Source organism: Caloenas nicobarica, chromosome Z (genome assembly GCF_036013445.1).
Source record: "Caloenas nicobarica isolate bCalNic1 chromosome Z, bCalNic1.hap1, whole genome shotgun sequence".
Lineage (NCBI taxonomy): Eukaryota > Metazoa > Chordata > Aves > Columbiformes > Columbidae > Caloenas > Caloenas nicobarica.
The window spans coordinates 43,652,444-43,666,364 of record NC_088284.1 but is presented as its reverse complement, the minus strand read 5'-3'; the positions used below and the strand labels follow the sequence as shown (position 1 = coordinate 43,666,364).

The window sequence follows — 13,921 nt, the reverse complement described above, 5'->3', positions numbered from 1 at the left end:
CTGAATTTATATAGATTTTAAAAATCCTACTGTGAACATGGTGCTTAGCTCACTAAAGTTAAGGTGTTTCAGGATCTGTAAAAATTGCTCTTATTTTAAGTCACTTTAATTTTCTGATTGATAAATTAAATGTAAGGGTTTCGAATTCCTTTGACAGTATTTCTTAAAACTGATGGGATGGGAATAGGACAAGAGCAAATTCTGTAAACTGCTTTTAGAAAACTTGCCTTATTAAAATTTAACTTGCACCATTTCATTAATCATGATCTTTCATGTATGTTTTCTGAGACTGGCTATTTTTTCAGTATCTCTGTAAACTACAGCTGAGTATGTGGAAGGAGGATGAAAAACACTCTACCAGTTTGGTATTTAGGTTTAGGCAAATAGCTTTCTCCCAAGCATTCATCCCATTCTTTTCAAACAGTGGATGAACACTTACTAACTTAAGGAGTCTTCTTATTTGTCTTGAGGAAACCTCCTTTTTGAGAGATGATAGAGCAGTAGGTAATTTAGCCCAACTCAGTCTTACACAAGAGTCCTTCAACATCTGATCTCAGTAAAATAAGAAATGTAAGGAATAGTTGATCACAGCACACAGCATATTACTTAACTCCTTTGTGATGTTCGTTAACAACTCCATGTTCTTCTCTGGCTTTATACTCTGGGTTTTTTCTACAGCTGCATTTGGTCTTTTCTGATGTTCTGTTCCGTATTGCAGATGTTGCTCATAGCTCTTGCATGTTTCAGGGGATGGTTGGAACAAGTGAGGTGTTAATCACATGATCCTACAAATGTAAATAGAATGCTTGAGTGTTTTGCTATGAGTTTGATTTAATGTTATAGCTGAAAATATGGTCTTACCAGCTTTTGCAGTTGAAATAAGTTAATAATGCTAATTTCAAATGAGGGGCAGGGTAGGAATTTACAGAATAATAGATGCTTTGAGACAGTTGTCTTGCTGTTGCAGTCAGTCTGCAAGTGAAATACCAGCTGCTGTGACCAGGACTAAATTTTAGAAGTTTCCCTCTAAGGATCTGGCTTAAAATCTCTTCCACAGGGAAACCAGAGCTACCTAGGCAACCAGGTTCAACTGCACAATATGAAGCAGAAGCATCCCAGCTGGAGCAGTCTTCAGAAAGTGCACCTACTGATACAGAATCCCCACAGAGCAGTAGTACTGATGCAAATAACTTGTTTCATTCTCTGGACTGGAAAGGTACAGGTTTTCCTCTGAAGTAACTATTTGTTGTGTGTTTGTCTTGCATACCTTCCAATGAGTGCTCAGGCCTTCTTCTGCAGCAAAATTCACTATTTCACCACACCATGAGAAAAAGCTATTTGGAGAGTGAGCTCTGCAGGTTGACAAGTGGTCATTCCACTTCATTTAAATAAACACCAAGTAGTGGGGGTTTGGTGTTGTATGTAACTTACATGCTGAGCTAAATTCTTCTGCAAAAATCTTAGCCTTAAAGGTCTGTGAGGAAGCTGTTGTATTCCCATAGCCCCACTTAAGCTGGCTGAGGAACAGAGGAAATACAGACTAGACAGTGGAGTCCAGAGCATTATATATGGCCTGAGAAAATAAAACTTTAATGTGCATGTGTAAGTCCTTTTTCTGGGTTTTGCTTTGTTGGCAAAAATGTCAAAAACTGCTTATGCTGTCATTGAATGGTATAACTGAATGGAGCATCAGCCACTGAGTGATCTTCTACGCCATAAGTGGTATGATATCCTGAGATGAATGTCCAAGTCAGTCTCATTTTGAAAAAATTTGTAATATGTGCCCTTGCAGAGTGGCAAGGGTGGTAGTGAGCTGCCCCTTTGGCTGTCCTGTACAAAGAAGTGGTAGGCAACTGTTAGTACTACTTTCATCATCATACTTTTGTGAGCCTTGATTAATTAAGGATTGGTTTCATATGGTCTCATCGTACAAGTCTGCCATATCCTAGTTTGCAGAAGAATCCTCGTAATCTAAAGCTGTTATTTCTTTTTATTCAAAAAGGAAAAGGTCTGGAAAGTGGAATAGAGGACAGTTCATCTAAAAATGATCATATTCAACTACCTGATGACAGGGAGGAGAGTGATCCTTCAGATGAGGAATTCCCTACGTTTTCAGGTGAAGAAAGTGCAGTAATTATTAATGAAAAAGACTCTACTACTGCAGAAGGAGAGTTGCTTTTTGAAGCTGATTTTGAAGCCCTATCTGCACCAGTACAAAAATCTCTTCCTGAAGAGAACATAGACTTACTGGGACTGGACTCCGATATTTCACCAGAACAGAAAGAACCTATCTCAGAAGTAAACTCTTCATCAAGTAATGCAGAATTGTTGAACAATCTGTTTGTGGCTAATGCATCACAGATTTCAGAAGAGCCCACTGGAGATCTTCTTGGAGAAGGAACAGATTTCTTTTTCAGCAGTCACTGTCCAGCTGCTACTCAGGGTACATCTTCAGGAGCAGCTGTGTCTTCAGGTGTGTAAATCTAACATCAGTGCTCTTTGGCTGGCTGATGGATAAAAACTGCTGCTTGCATTGTGCTTAGAAAATCGGTACCATGTTTTGATCTGTACACTGAAAACATGTCAGTCTACAGCAAGTATTTAAGTAGAACAGGTGTTTTTACTGCATGAAGGAATGAAATTGCTGTATGTTATCCAGGTATTTTGTTATGTTGCCAATATCCTATTAACTTTAAACTCTGTAAACAGAAAAGTGTAAAATTTTGAACTTAAAGGAGGTTGTGTCCTTAAAGAATCCATAGCTTTCCCATACAAACCTTACTGCTAGATCCTTTTCTAAATTCGTGTGTAAATAACTTCTCTTGCTAAGGCATAGAATTGTAATAGCCTACTGCTTTCTTGCGCTTTATGTAAAGCAATAGCATTAGATGTGGTGCAAAGTTGTGCTGCATGGGTTAAACATCTGTGGGAATTTTGAGTGTTGATCGTGTAGGACTACTAGGCAACTGGAAATCCCGTAGATTACCATTTAAAGCATAACAGTACTGCTAGGAGGTGTTTCCTTGCTGGTTTTACTGATGTTGTTAGCAGGTCTTTATCCTAAAAGAGAACATTACACACTGCTATCTATTTGGTATTTAAAACAAGAAGTTTTAGTTCAGATGTTCTGTTCCTCTTACCAGTAGCTCTTTGTCACATGACTAAACCTTTGGGAATAGCAATTCTCTGCCTTAAGTTAATAGTAAGATTTTTGGGAATGTTAATCAAATAATCTGGGAAACGGCTACAAGGTTTATCTTATTACACAATAATTCACTTGGACTAAAAGCTTTAATCTACATACAGCTGCAAAGCGGGTTTTTAGAGTATTCAGGTGATTTCAATGTTTTTTCTTTTGAGGCAATTCAGTATTGAACTCTGTTACTGTGGTAAATGAAGAACCACTTAATTTACCTTTTTTACATAGGCAGAAGTCTATGAAAGAGAAGCTTTGTTACTTTGCATCGGGTTAGAGAAAGATGATTGCAGAAGTGAGAATATTTGGCCACTGTCGTATTTCAGTTTGCACATCAAACTTATACTTGAAGTTTTGTGTATGTGCGATGCTGTAGTAAGAGAGCTTGATGACAATCCAGAGTTTGTTATTTGAAGTGTTACTGAGTCCTGTACAATGTGATCATCACCTTAGGATGTGCTAGGGGCACAATGGCAGGATTATTCCATCTTTTCAGCTTCTGAGTGAATCTGTCAGGAGTCCCGGGACTCTTGAGAATTTTGACCCAAGAGGGCAGCAGAAACCGGAAGATCTCGAGCCGTAATTCCAGCTGACAGTCACATGCTACACCATGCTGACTATAAATACTCTTCCAATTAGTTATTTTCTTTGTTGTGATCTCTAGAGACTGGTTGAAAGCCTTGCTTCTGTTGATTTTCATTCTGAAGTTGACTTGCTTTCTATCCCAGAATCACCATGCCTTCAAGTCAAAGTGGTAGTATGAATGTTTTTTTTTTTTTACTTACTCGATATTCTTTTTAGTAGGTTAATAGTCTGTTTTGTTTAATTTTTTTTGAGGTTTGGCATTATAGAGTGTTTAACAAATGTAATTCTTCTGTTTGTAGATGATCACTCAAGTCTAAGGTGTGTCCTACGTGGATGAAATCAATAATATTTTTGAATGTATGCAGCCTTCCTAAGGATTTGTGTTTGAAGACATTGTTTACATTGTGCATGGTTGGAATACTTTTTGTACAAACATGAAAGTACAGATGTCTAGAGGAAGGGACAGATGACTCTTTGCTGTTAAAAATTCTCAGTAGGCTGCTGCAGTTACTAACATGAACTCTACTTTTTGTCTGTGCCCCCAGAGAAGTTAGGCTTTTTCAACTTCGTGTATTCTAAAATGTGTTAAGATAACTTTTATTTTTGCTTCATTTTTAGCTGATCCTTTTGACCCCTTCACAATGTCATCAAGTTCAGAGAATCAAACTGTGTCTGGTCCTGACCTCTTTGGGGACTTTCTTAATCCAAGCTCAACATCTACAGCTAGTACAGTTCTTTCCACACACAGTTCGTTTCCACCTTCTTCCAGCTCAGATTTCTTAAATTTAGGTAAGTGTGCTCCTGGTGTTCTGTTTCTCAACAATTTCTGCTGCTCTGTGCATTTGTCTTTCAGCTTAGTCAAGGGGGATTAGTGTCTTAATAGATCTACTTGTTGTGACTGCTGTTTTAATTAGCTTCATGTTCTGGGAATGCAGATACAAATGCACCTAAGTAGCAAGCGTTTCCTGTATAATGTCATGCTAATATTTATGATGCTAGAGGATTTCTAGCATTGCTAACCTTCTGCTAGGAGCTGGAGTTCCTTCTGAGAGCTCTTAGAGCTGAGAGTACACAAACACCTGCAAACTTACTCTCTAGATGGCAGAATACTGTTTTGGTTGTATTCAGAACTTAAAGATTTTGTGGAAGCCTTGGAAAAGAAATGAGCAAGTCAAGTTATAGTATAGCTAGTTCTTAAAATGCAAGCTGAGGCTAGCTTAGACCTTCTTGACCTGAATGCATTCTGGTAATATACTTATGGAGTACATTATGTAATAGTCTAACCTTGTTTCATTTGATTTCTCTGATGTATTCTTGATGAGGCCTTTTCCTCATGGATTTATCTTAAAATCTATTCATCTTTAAGGAAAAAACTTTGTAATATGTTCAGTCTTCCCGTATCTCCATCCTAAGAATATTATTTCCAAAGTATTACTAAATAGAACTTCTAAGTGTGCTCATTCTTTAAAGAGAAACATACCCTTGCAAGAACAGTGGAGTGGTAGAGCCAGGAGTGTTGCTTTTTGAATTTGACTTACAAAGAAAATTGTGCATCCCCTCCATAGGGATGGGAGGAGTTGTCAGTCTGACAGCTCTTCTCTGTTGCTCTCTCATCCCCAGTGTTCCCCTGTTCCTGTGTGGGTTCTTGCCATGGGATACAGTCTTTCAAGAATGTGTCTCCATAGGGTACAGTCCTTCAGAAACAGACTGTTACAGCATGGGTCCCCCAGGGGCTCCAGCTCCTGCCAGGCACCTGCTGTTGTGTGGGCTTCTCTCCATGGGCTGAAGCTTCATCCAGGGCAGGCCTACCTGTGTGGGATCCTCCACAGGCTGCAGTGTGGATATTTGTTTCACTGCAGTCTTCTCCATGGGCTGCAGGGGAATCTCCGCTCTGGCAACTGGAGTACCTCCCCCAATCCTTCTCAACTGACCTTGGTGTCTGCAGAGCTGTTTCCTTCACACATTTCTTACTCCTCTCACAGCTGCTGTGCAGTGTAAAAACACCAACCAACCGAAAAAACAATCCAAACCAAAACAACAAAACACCACCAACCAAACAAACACAAAAAAACCCCATGCCAACAACAACACAAAAGCAACAAGGCCCACACACCCTTTCTTACATATGTTTTCCCAGAGGTGCCACATCTTGGCTGTGGGGCTCAGCTGTGTCCTGTGGTGGGTCTGTTGGAGCAGCTCAGGCTTCTCTTCACAGAGCCCACCCCTGCAGACCCCACCTTATAAACTGGATGTAGTTAGGAAAGGTGGTCTCACGTTCCTTACCCTGAATCCATGAGTGTTTTCTTCCCAGAGCTTGTTGCATACAGTTATCATAGAATGTCTCAAGGTGGAAGGGACCCACAAGGATCATTGAGCCCAAGTCCTGTCCCTGCATAGGAGAACCCCAAAATTCAGACCATGCGTCTGAGGGTATTGTCCCATCACTTCTTGGATACTGTCAGGCTTGGGGCCATAACTACCTCCCTGGGGAGCCTGTTCCAGTGCTCCACCACCCTCTGGGTGAAGAAACTTTCCCTAATGTCCAGCCTAAACCTCGCCTGGCACATCTTTCTGCCATTCCCTTGGGTTCTGTCATTGGTTGCCAGGGAGAAGAGATCAGCGCCTGCCCCTCCTCCTCCCCTTGTGAGGAAGCTGTAGCCGCCGTGAGGTCTCCCTTCAGTCTCCTCCAGGCTGAACAGACCAAGTGATTTCAGTGGCTCCTCATATGGCTTCCCTTCTAAGCCCTTTACCGACTTCATGGCCCTCCTCTGGACACTCTCCAGTAGCTTTATATCCTTTTTATCCTGTGGCGCCCAGAACTGCACACAGTGCTCCAGGTGAGGTCACACCAGTGCAGAGCAGAGTGGGACAATCACCTCCCTCACCCGGCTGGCAATGCTGTGCTTGATGCACCCCAGGACACGGGTGGCCCTCTTGGCTGCCAGGGTACACTGTTAGCTCATGTTCAACTTGCTGTCGACCAGAACCCCCAGATCCCCCTCTGCAGAGCTGCTCTCCAGCATCTCATTCCTCAATCTGTATGCACAGCCAGGCTTGCCATGTCCCAGGTGCAAAATCTGGCACTTGACCTTGTTGAACTTCATGTGGTTGGTGATTGCCCAGTTCTCCAACTTGTCCAGATCCATCTGCAGGGCCTCTGTGCCCTCAGGAGTGTACAAAAGCTCCTCCCAATTTTCTATCATCAGTGAACTTACTTAGTATTCCCTCAAGTCCTGCATCCAAATCATCTATGAAGACATTAAAGAGTACTGGCCCAAAGATGGCTCCTTGTAGAACCCCGCTAGTGACTGGCCACTAGCCTGATGTGACCCTGTTTACTAGAACCCTTTGAGCCTGGCCCATCAGCCAATTGCTCACCCACTGCATTGTGTGTTTATACAGCTGCATGCTGGACATTTTGTCCAGGAGGATACTGTGAGAGACAGTATCAAGGGCTTTACTGAAATCCAGAAAGACCATGTCAACTGGGTTCCCTTGGTCAACAAGTTGAGTAACCTTGTCATAGAAAGAAATTAAGTTTGTTAAGCAGGACTTTCCCCTCGTGAACCTGTGCTGGCTGGGACCAAGGACCTTGTTGTCTTTCAGGTGTTTTTCAGTACCTCCCAGAACAATCTTCTCTGTGATTTTTGCCAGGCACAAAAATGAGGCTGACAGGCCTGTAGTTGCCAGGGTCATCCCTGTTGCTCTTCTTGAAGACTGGGACGTTTGCCAGCTTCCAGTCATCTGGGACCTCTCCAGATTCCCAGGAGTATTGAAAAATCATGGAGGTCTTGCTATGACATCAGCCAGCTCTTTAAGTACCCTTGGATGAATCCCATCAGGCCACATCGACTTATAGGGGTCTAGCTGCAGCAGCAAATCATGGAAAAGTTCCAGATTGATGGGGATTTTATCATTCTCACAGCTTTGGCTCTCCAGCCCAGGGTTCTGGAGGCCACAGAGCCCATTTTCAGTGTCAAAGACCGAGGCAAAGAAAGCATTAAACATCTCTGCTTTGTCTAGGTTCTTGTTTATGAGGTGGCCATGCTCATCATGTAATGGGCCAATGTTATTCTTGGCTTGCCTTTTGCCATTAACATATTCATTATAAAAAAGTCCTTTTTATTGTCCTCAAAGTACTGGCCAGCTTCAACTCTAATTGAGATTTGGCCACACAAATTTCCTCCCTACAGTAGTAAGCAGCATCTCTGTAGTCCTCCCGTGATGCCTGACCTTGCTTCCACTGACCATCTACTTTATTTTTTCACTGTAGTTCTAGAAGAAGATCCCTGCTCAGCCAAGCTGGATTTTTACCTTGCCTGCTTGACTTTCAAAATTTTGGAATTGCCTGCTTTTGTGCTTTTAGGAGATGGTACTTAAAAAGCAACCAACACTGATAGACCCCAACACCTTCAAAAGCTTTTTCCCAGAGGACCTTACTAAGTAGTTCTCTGAGCAACCTCAAGTCTGCTCTCCTCATTTCCAGAGCTGAGGTCTTGCTGGCAGTCTTCCTCCTGTTAACATACATTTTAAACCTGACTGCTTTGTGGTTGCTGTGGCCAAGGGAGACACCAATGGCCACTTCACCCACGAGACCCTCTCTGTTAGTGAGGCACACATCTAGGAAGGCACCTTTCCTGGTTTGTTCCCTCAGTACCTGCACCAAGAAGTTATCGTCCAGATGCTTTAGGAATCTTCTGGACCTGTTGGTGCCTGCCGTATGATATTCCCAGTTGACATCTGGCAGTTGAAGTCCCTCATAAGCACAAGTGCAGATGACTTAGAGGCTTTGCTTAGTTCCTTAAAGAATAAATCATCAGTGGTGTCATTCTGGCTGGTTGGCCTATAGTAGACTCCCATGATGACATCCACTTTATTTGTCTGACCCTTAATCCTTACCCAGAGGCTCTCAACTTTACCATCAGCAGCTGTCAGCTCCATGCACTCCAGTGCCTCTGCTATATACAGTGCCACCCCCCCACCTCTCCTTGTCCCTTCTGAATAGCCTGTAGCCATCCATCATGGCACACCAGTCACAGGACTCAATCCACCATGTTTCACTAATGCCGATTATATCATATCTCTGGGACTGGGTCAAGGCTTCTAGTTCATCGTGCTTTTTCCTCACGCTGTGTGTGTTAGTGTAGAAGCACTTCAAGTGTGGTTCATTGTGCTCATCACCTCATGGCATAGTCTGAAGAATCTCACTAGCTCACAGCTCCTCAAGCTTTGGTGTGCCATCCTATTTCTTGCCATTGACTAGCCTGGTACTGCCCTCTTCCCCCTTCCAATCTAGTTTAAAGCTCTATCAAACAGCCCTGCTAGTTCCTGAGCAAAATCCCTTTTCCCCTTCTAAGAGAGGTGCAGCCCATTGGATGTCAGTAGACCTGACAAAGAATAGAACCAACCCATGGTTAAAAACCCAAAGTTCGGATGATGGCACCAGCCTTGGAGCCACATGTTGATCAGCTGGGTCTGCCTGTTCCATTCTATATTCTCACATGCTACTAAAAGGATTGAAGAAACTACCTGAACACCTGATCCTTCGACCAACTGCCCCAAGGCTTTGAAATCCTTTTCGATTGCATTTAGGATTCTCTTTGCTACCTCTTCACTGCCAACATGAAGAACCAATAGCAGGTAACAGTCTGAGGACCTTCCTGGCCTATAGAGTTGTCAAGTCACATCTCTTACCCTGACCTCAGAGAGGCTAGAGACTTCCCTGTGGGTTGGGTCTGGTTGGTATATCAAACCCTCTGTTCCCTTCAGAAGGGAATCACCTATGACAGCTACCTTTCTTTTTGTCTTAATGTGAGTGATTTTGATGGGTTTGTGTGTTATGTGAGGTGTAGGTTACCTAGGTGATCCCTCCATCCCAGAAGGGTTTTCATCTGCAACATCAGCTGTCTGCCTGTCCAATTCTAAGGTCTCATACATTATGTGTATGGGTACCTGGGAAGGTGGGGCAGGCTGAGAGTGGATTTGCCTGCTGCCTCAAGCAGTAACCTGTTTTGAATTGACTCTTCTTGTTGGACAGTTGGTCTAGTTGACCCTGCCTCTGGGTGATGCAATCTGAGTGCTAGCTACAGAGAAACTGGATTAAAAAAAAAGATGCAGTATTTGCCTGAGATGAGTGCTTCCTCTTTGAAGTTAAAGGCTAGCCAGCTGATTGCTCTTTCTGCCATGTACTTAAGCATCGTATTCCAGCTGTGGTTGATTCTGCTGAGAAGGTCCCACTTGCTGCTTCCTTTGCAACATTTTTGTTCGGTCCTACAGATACAGTAAGAGCTGTATGGTTTACTTGTATGCTTGTATAATTGCCAGTTTTATGCCACTTTTAGTTATGACGTTGCCACTGCATAAAGTTAACTAACAGACAATGATTTTTTTTTTTCTGTTCAGTAGAAAATTTGATCAATACTGATCTGTGGAGCACCATCTTAGCCAAAGCGGGGGACCTCTGGAGATTATCTAGTTGACCTGCTCAAAGCAGGGTCAAGTAGAGCAGGCTCCTCAGGACCATGTCCTTGTTGATTTTATTATTTCTGATGATGCAGCCTCAACAACCTCTATGGGCAAGCTGTGTCAGTGTTTGAATAGTCTTTACAGGAAAAAAAACCTCATTCTATTTAAATGGAGTTTCCTGTGTTTCAGTTTGTGGCCATTGCCTCTTGTCCTTCCAGTTAGTAGCACTAAGAAGAATCTGGTTCAGTCTTTGCCTTTGCCTTTTGTATTTACACACATTGATTAAGATTGCCCACCCCGCGTCCTTCTCTTTTCTGGGTTAAACAATACCAGCACCCTCAGCTTGCCCCCATATCAGAGGTGTTTCAATCCCTACATGACAGAGAACCCGTTTGTGTACTACATTTAAGTTGGAAATACACAAATACAGATTTTTGCTCTCTAAATTTTACTTGCAGCCTCAAAGAGACAACCATCAATGTTCAGCTGTTAGTAGCATTTGAGCAAGTACAGAAGAAAACAAAAAATATTTTGACATGGGATTTTAATGTTATTACTTACTATTTTACGCGTACCCTTTCTGATTTTGTTTGGTAAATTGCACCCTGGTAAATGCATTAGTATACCTGCTGTTTTAATTTAATTTCTGTAGCTTTCTGTCAACAGAGGGAAAATTTTCTTCTCTTCAGTATGTTATATAGTGATTTCCCAATATTTCTCTGTTGCTGTGCAGGCTTTAAAAACCCTACGAAAGTGGAGGAATTGGGATAACGTTTGATACTCCTTTACATTTACGTTTCAAATGACAGCTTTTCTATGCGTTTAGCTGAAATGAAGTATGTATTTGAGCCTTTAGCATTCTATCCAGTCACGAGTATCAATTTTAGCGAAGAAGTAAGGAATATTAATATCTATAATGCTTTTAATATGAATCAGTGTGAGCAAAAGGACATGATAACTAGTAACTGGAGAAGAAAGGGCAAATCAGGGAATGTTCTCAGATGACATATCTGGAAGAATTCTGAGTGAGCAGAAGAAAGTTCAAACATGAGGTCATTTAAGTGAGAAAAAATTTTCAAGTCATTAAAAATAAATTAGTAGTAATGTCAGTGTTCATTCAGAACGAGTTGCAGCAATGAGATATGGAGAATCTATTGCTGGAGCAGTAATAAGCATCTAAAATTAAATTTTAGTGATGGATAAGCTTCCTTCGGTAGTAAACAATTGCTAAACCTCTATAGATACCTGGAGAAAAGCTTTTTTCAGTGAACACAAGTTCAAGAATTAGAATTTTAGGCTTGCATTTCTCAATGTGTATTGAAATTTATAGAAGTTTTAAAATTTAATTTCCATTTGTATGAAAGGTAGTTCTTAAAAGAATATCTGGTCTGTTAAGGCATTTTGTTCTGTAATATGAAAATGTTGAGCAGTTACTGCTAAACAGCAAGGTAATTTAATTTTCTGTGAAAAGCTGTAGTAATTTGCCAGGGAAGCTAGTAGGTGGGATGACTGCTCACTTCAGAATTGATAATTGGTTCTTAATTAGCAACACTTGGAAAAACAAGCTGTTGTCAGTAACTGGAGAAGTGTCCACTTCTCCTTCATAGGTATCTGTTCAGTGAGCATTTTTGAGAACAGAATTAGTTAATTTGGATATGAAAGTAGCAGGTCACCTTAATTCAAGTTGTGTTAGGAGTGTATTTGCTTCTGTGAGAATGAACTGATCTGATCAAAAGATAGGACATGTGGAAGGTGATCAGAAGAAATGTGAGTGACCAGTGTAGTCTTCCGAGTACAAATTAGTTTCTGTGATGCCTGTGTTCTCAGTCAGGCTTTAGACAAGGTTAGAAAATGTCACATCATACTAAACTAACCTCTTGGTTCACAGAAAATTCTGTTGTCTTGTGTGATTAAAGGATTTCCTGTAGAGAGGACAAGTTAAATAAAGAAAACCTAATGTGAAGTCGTGTGTAGGATATAGTAAAATGCAAGTCTCTTATTCTGGAAAGCTGGAAAGTGTTATCTGATTACCACCAACATATTCTTGCATCTTAGCTTGGTTTGAGCAGAGTTAGTAAAGAATTATACCCTGACTTCCAGTGGTTTACTGCTGTATGGCTAAGAATTATTAATATGCACATTAAAGAACTTAAAGCATGGCTTGCCCATGATCTCAGTTGTTTCAACTTCAAGAATATTTAGGTATGCTTCATGTTTTATTCTTTGTTTAGATATTCTGTTTTGTTACCTTAACGTGTCTGTATGTGGTCTCGTCATACCTCTTCAGAATATGTAGAAGTCAGAGTATCATGTTTGTGATGCCATGTTTTGATGTTAAAATCTGTTCTAATGCTCAAGTTGTACTAGAAGAATATAGCATAGGAATAACAGTTCCAGGAGGGCATTGTATCCATTCAGTATATTGTGCATTGTACTCCATTGTTTCAGATTTTTCTGATAAAAGTGTATTGGATGTATGTGAGCTTGTACTATTCATAGTGAATTTACTGCTGTACATAGTAGGCTACTCCTGCTTTGCTCAGAATGGGAGAGGTGATGAACTTGACTGCTCTTAAGTCAGCAGTTATAAAACACTGGATTCCCATAGTGTGTTCTCAAGCTTTCAAATTCATTCAGCTTTAGTTTACTTTATTCTTATTTCTCTCTGCTTGGTTTTCTCATAGTTAATTCCTTAAGTGGTTGTAAATTTCCTAATACCCCTGTAAAAATAAATAAATAAAAAACCCCAAGCTTGTAATAACAGAGATCGTAAGCCACAGTTATATCTAGCTTAAAAATCAATACTAATATTCAATGCCCACTTAACATTTGAGGATGGCACATAGTACAGCAAATTCCTAAACTGATGAAGAATAGACACTTTCGGATAATTTGACACTTATAGCTAGTGACACCCCTGTGTAACAGATAGCTGGGGTCCTGAGCATTGAAGTAAATACACTGTTTCTCCTGTGATTTCAGAGGCAGGGAGATGAGGCTTAAGTGTGGAGAAAGGGATGAAAATTGTACTCCACCTACAGAACACTTTGGCAGCTGCTTTGTGAATTTTATTTTTACGTTATCTTTCACATGCAGCAGAGAGAACTCTGCTATAATACAGCCTTGGCAGACATTTGTTGCAGAGCCTTTGATGTGGTCTCTTTGCAACTCTAAGATCTAAGTAGAGTTAGTGTATGAGGTGGTGGAGGGGTTATTTAATTTGCTTCAAACTATTTCCTCAAATAAGATAAAATAGTTTCTGGGATTTTGTGTCAATATTCAGAATGTAACATTGCAAAGCTGTGAGAAAAGAAAAGCTGTGATGGAGTAATCAAAACATGCAAAGCATCAAAATGGCACTATTTTTGTAAGGATGGCTGGGTTAGCTTTCCAAACTCTTGGTCTTTGAAATGTCTTAGAGCATCACAAAATGTACTGGTTTTGCTGAAAGTCACTGCCACAGGGACAGGTGATATGTTATCATAGCATTGAAGAGGTGCTTACATTCAAAAGCTGTCCTGCTTCACTGTGACTTTCTGCAAGCTGTACTCAACGGGAATGCTCAGAGCTGGCATGCAGCTTTGAGTGTTCCATACCTAGGACTCTATCCTGAGGATGGCTCACTTCATACTGTGTGTGAGTGAGAAAGGGGGGAATAATTTGCAAGTGGCAGGA

General features: G+C 41.1%; 1 protein-coding gene across 2 annotated transcripts in view; it reads left to right on the top strand.

Moving 5' to 3' along the window:
• Positions 1–13,921, top strand: part of GAK (cyclin G associated kinase) — a 79,528-nt gene that overhangs the window by 50,423 nt on the left and 15,184 nt on the right. For both annotated transcript variants that reach the window (XM_065656235.1, XM_065656234.1), the window contains exons 20-22: positions 1,058–1,216; positions 2,003–2,473; positions 4,400–4,570. In XM_065656235.1, coding sequence (XP_065512307.1) covers positions 1,058–1,216; positions 2,003–2,473; positions 4,400–4,570 — 801 coding nt within the window. The remainder of the gene's footprint in view (positions 1–1,057; positions 1,217–2,002; positions 2,474–4,399; positions 4,571–13,921) is intronic.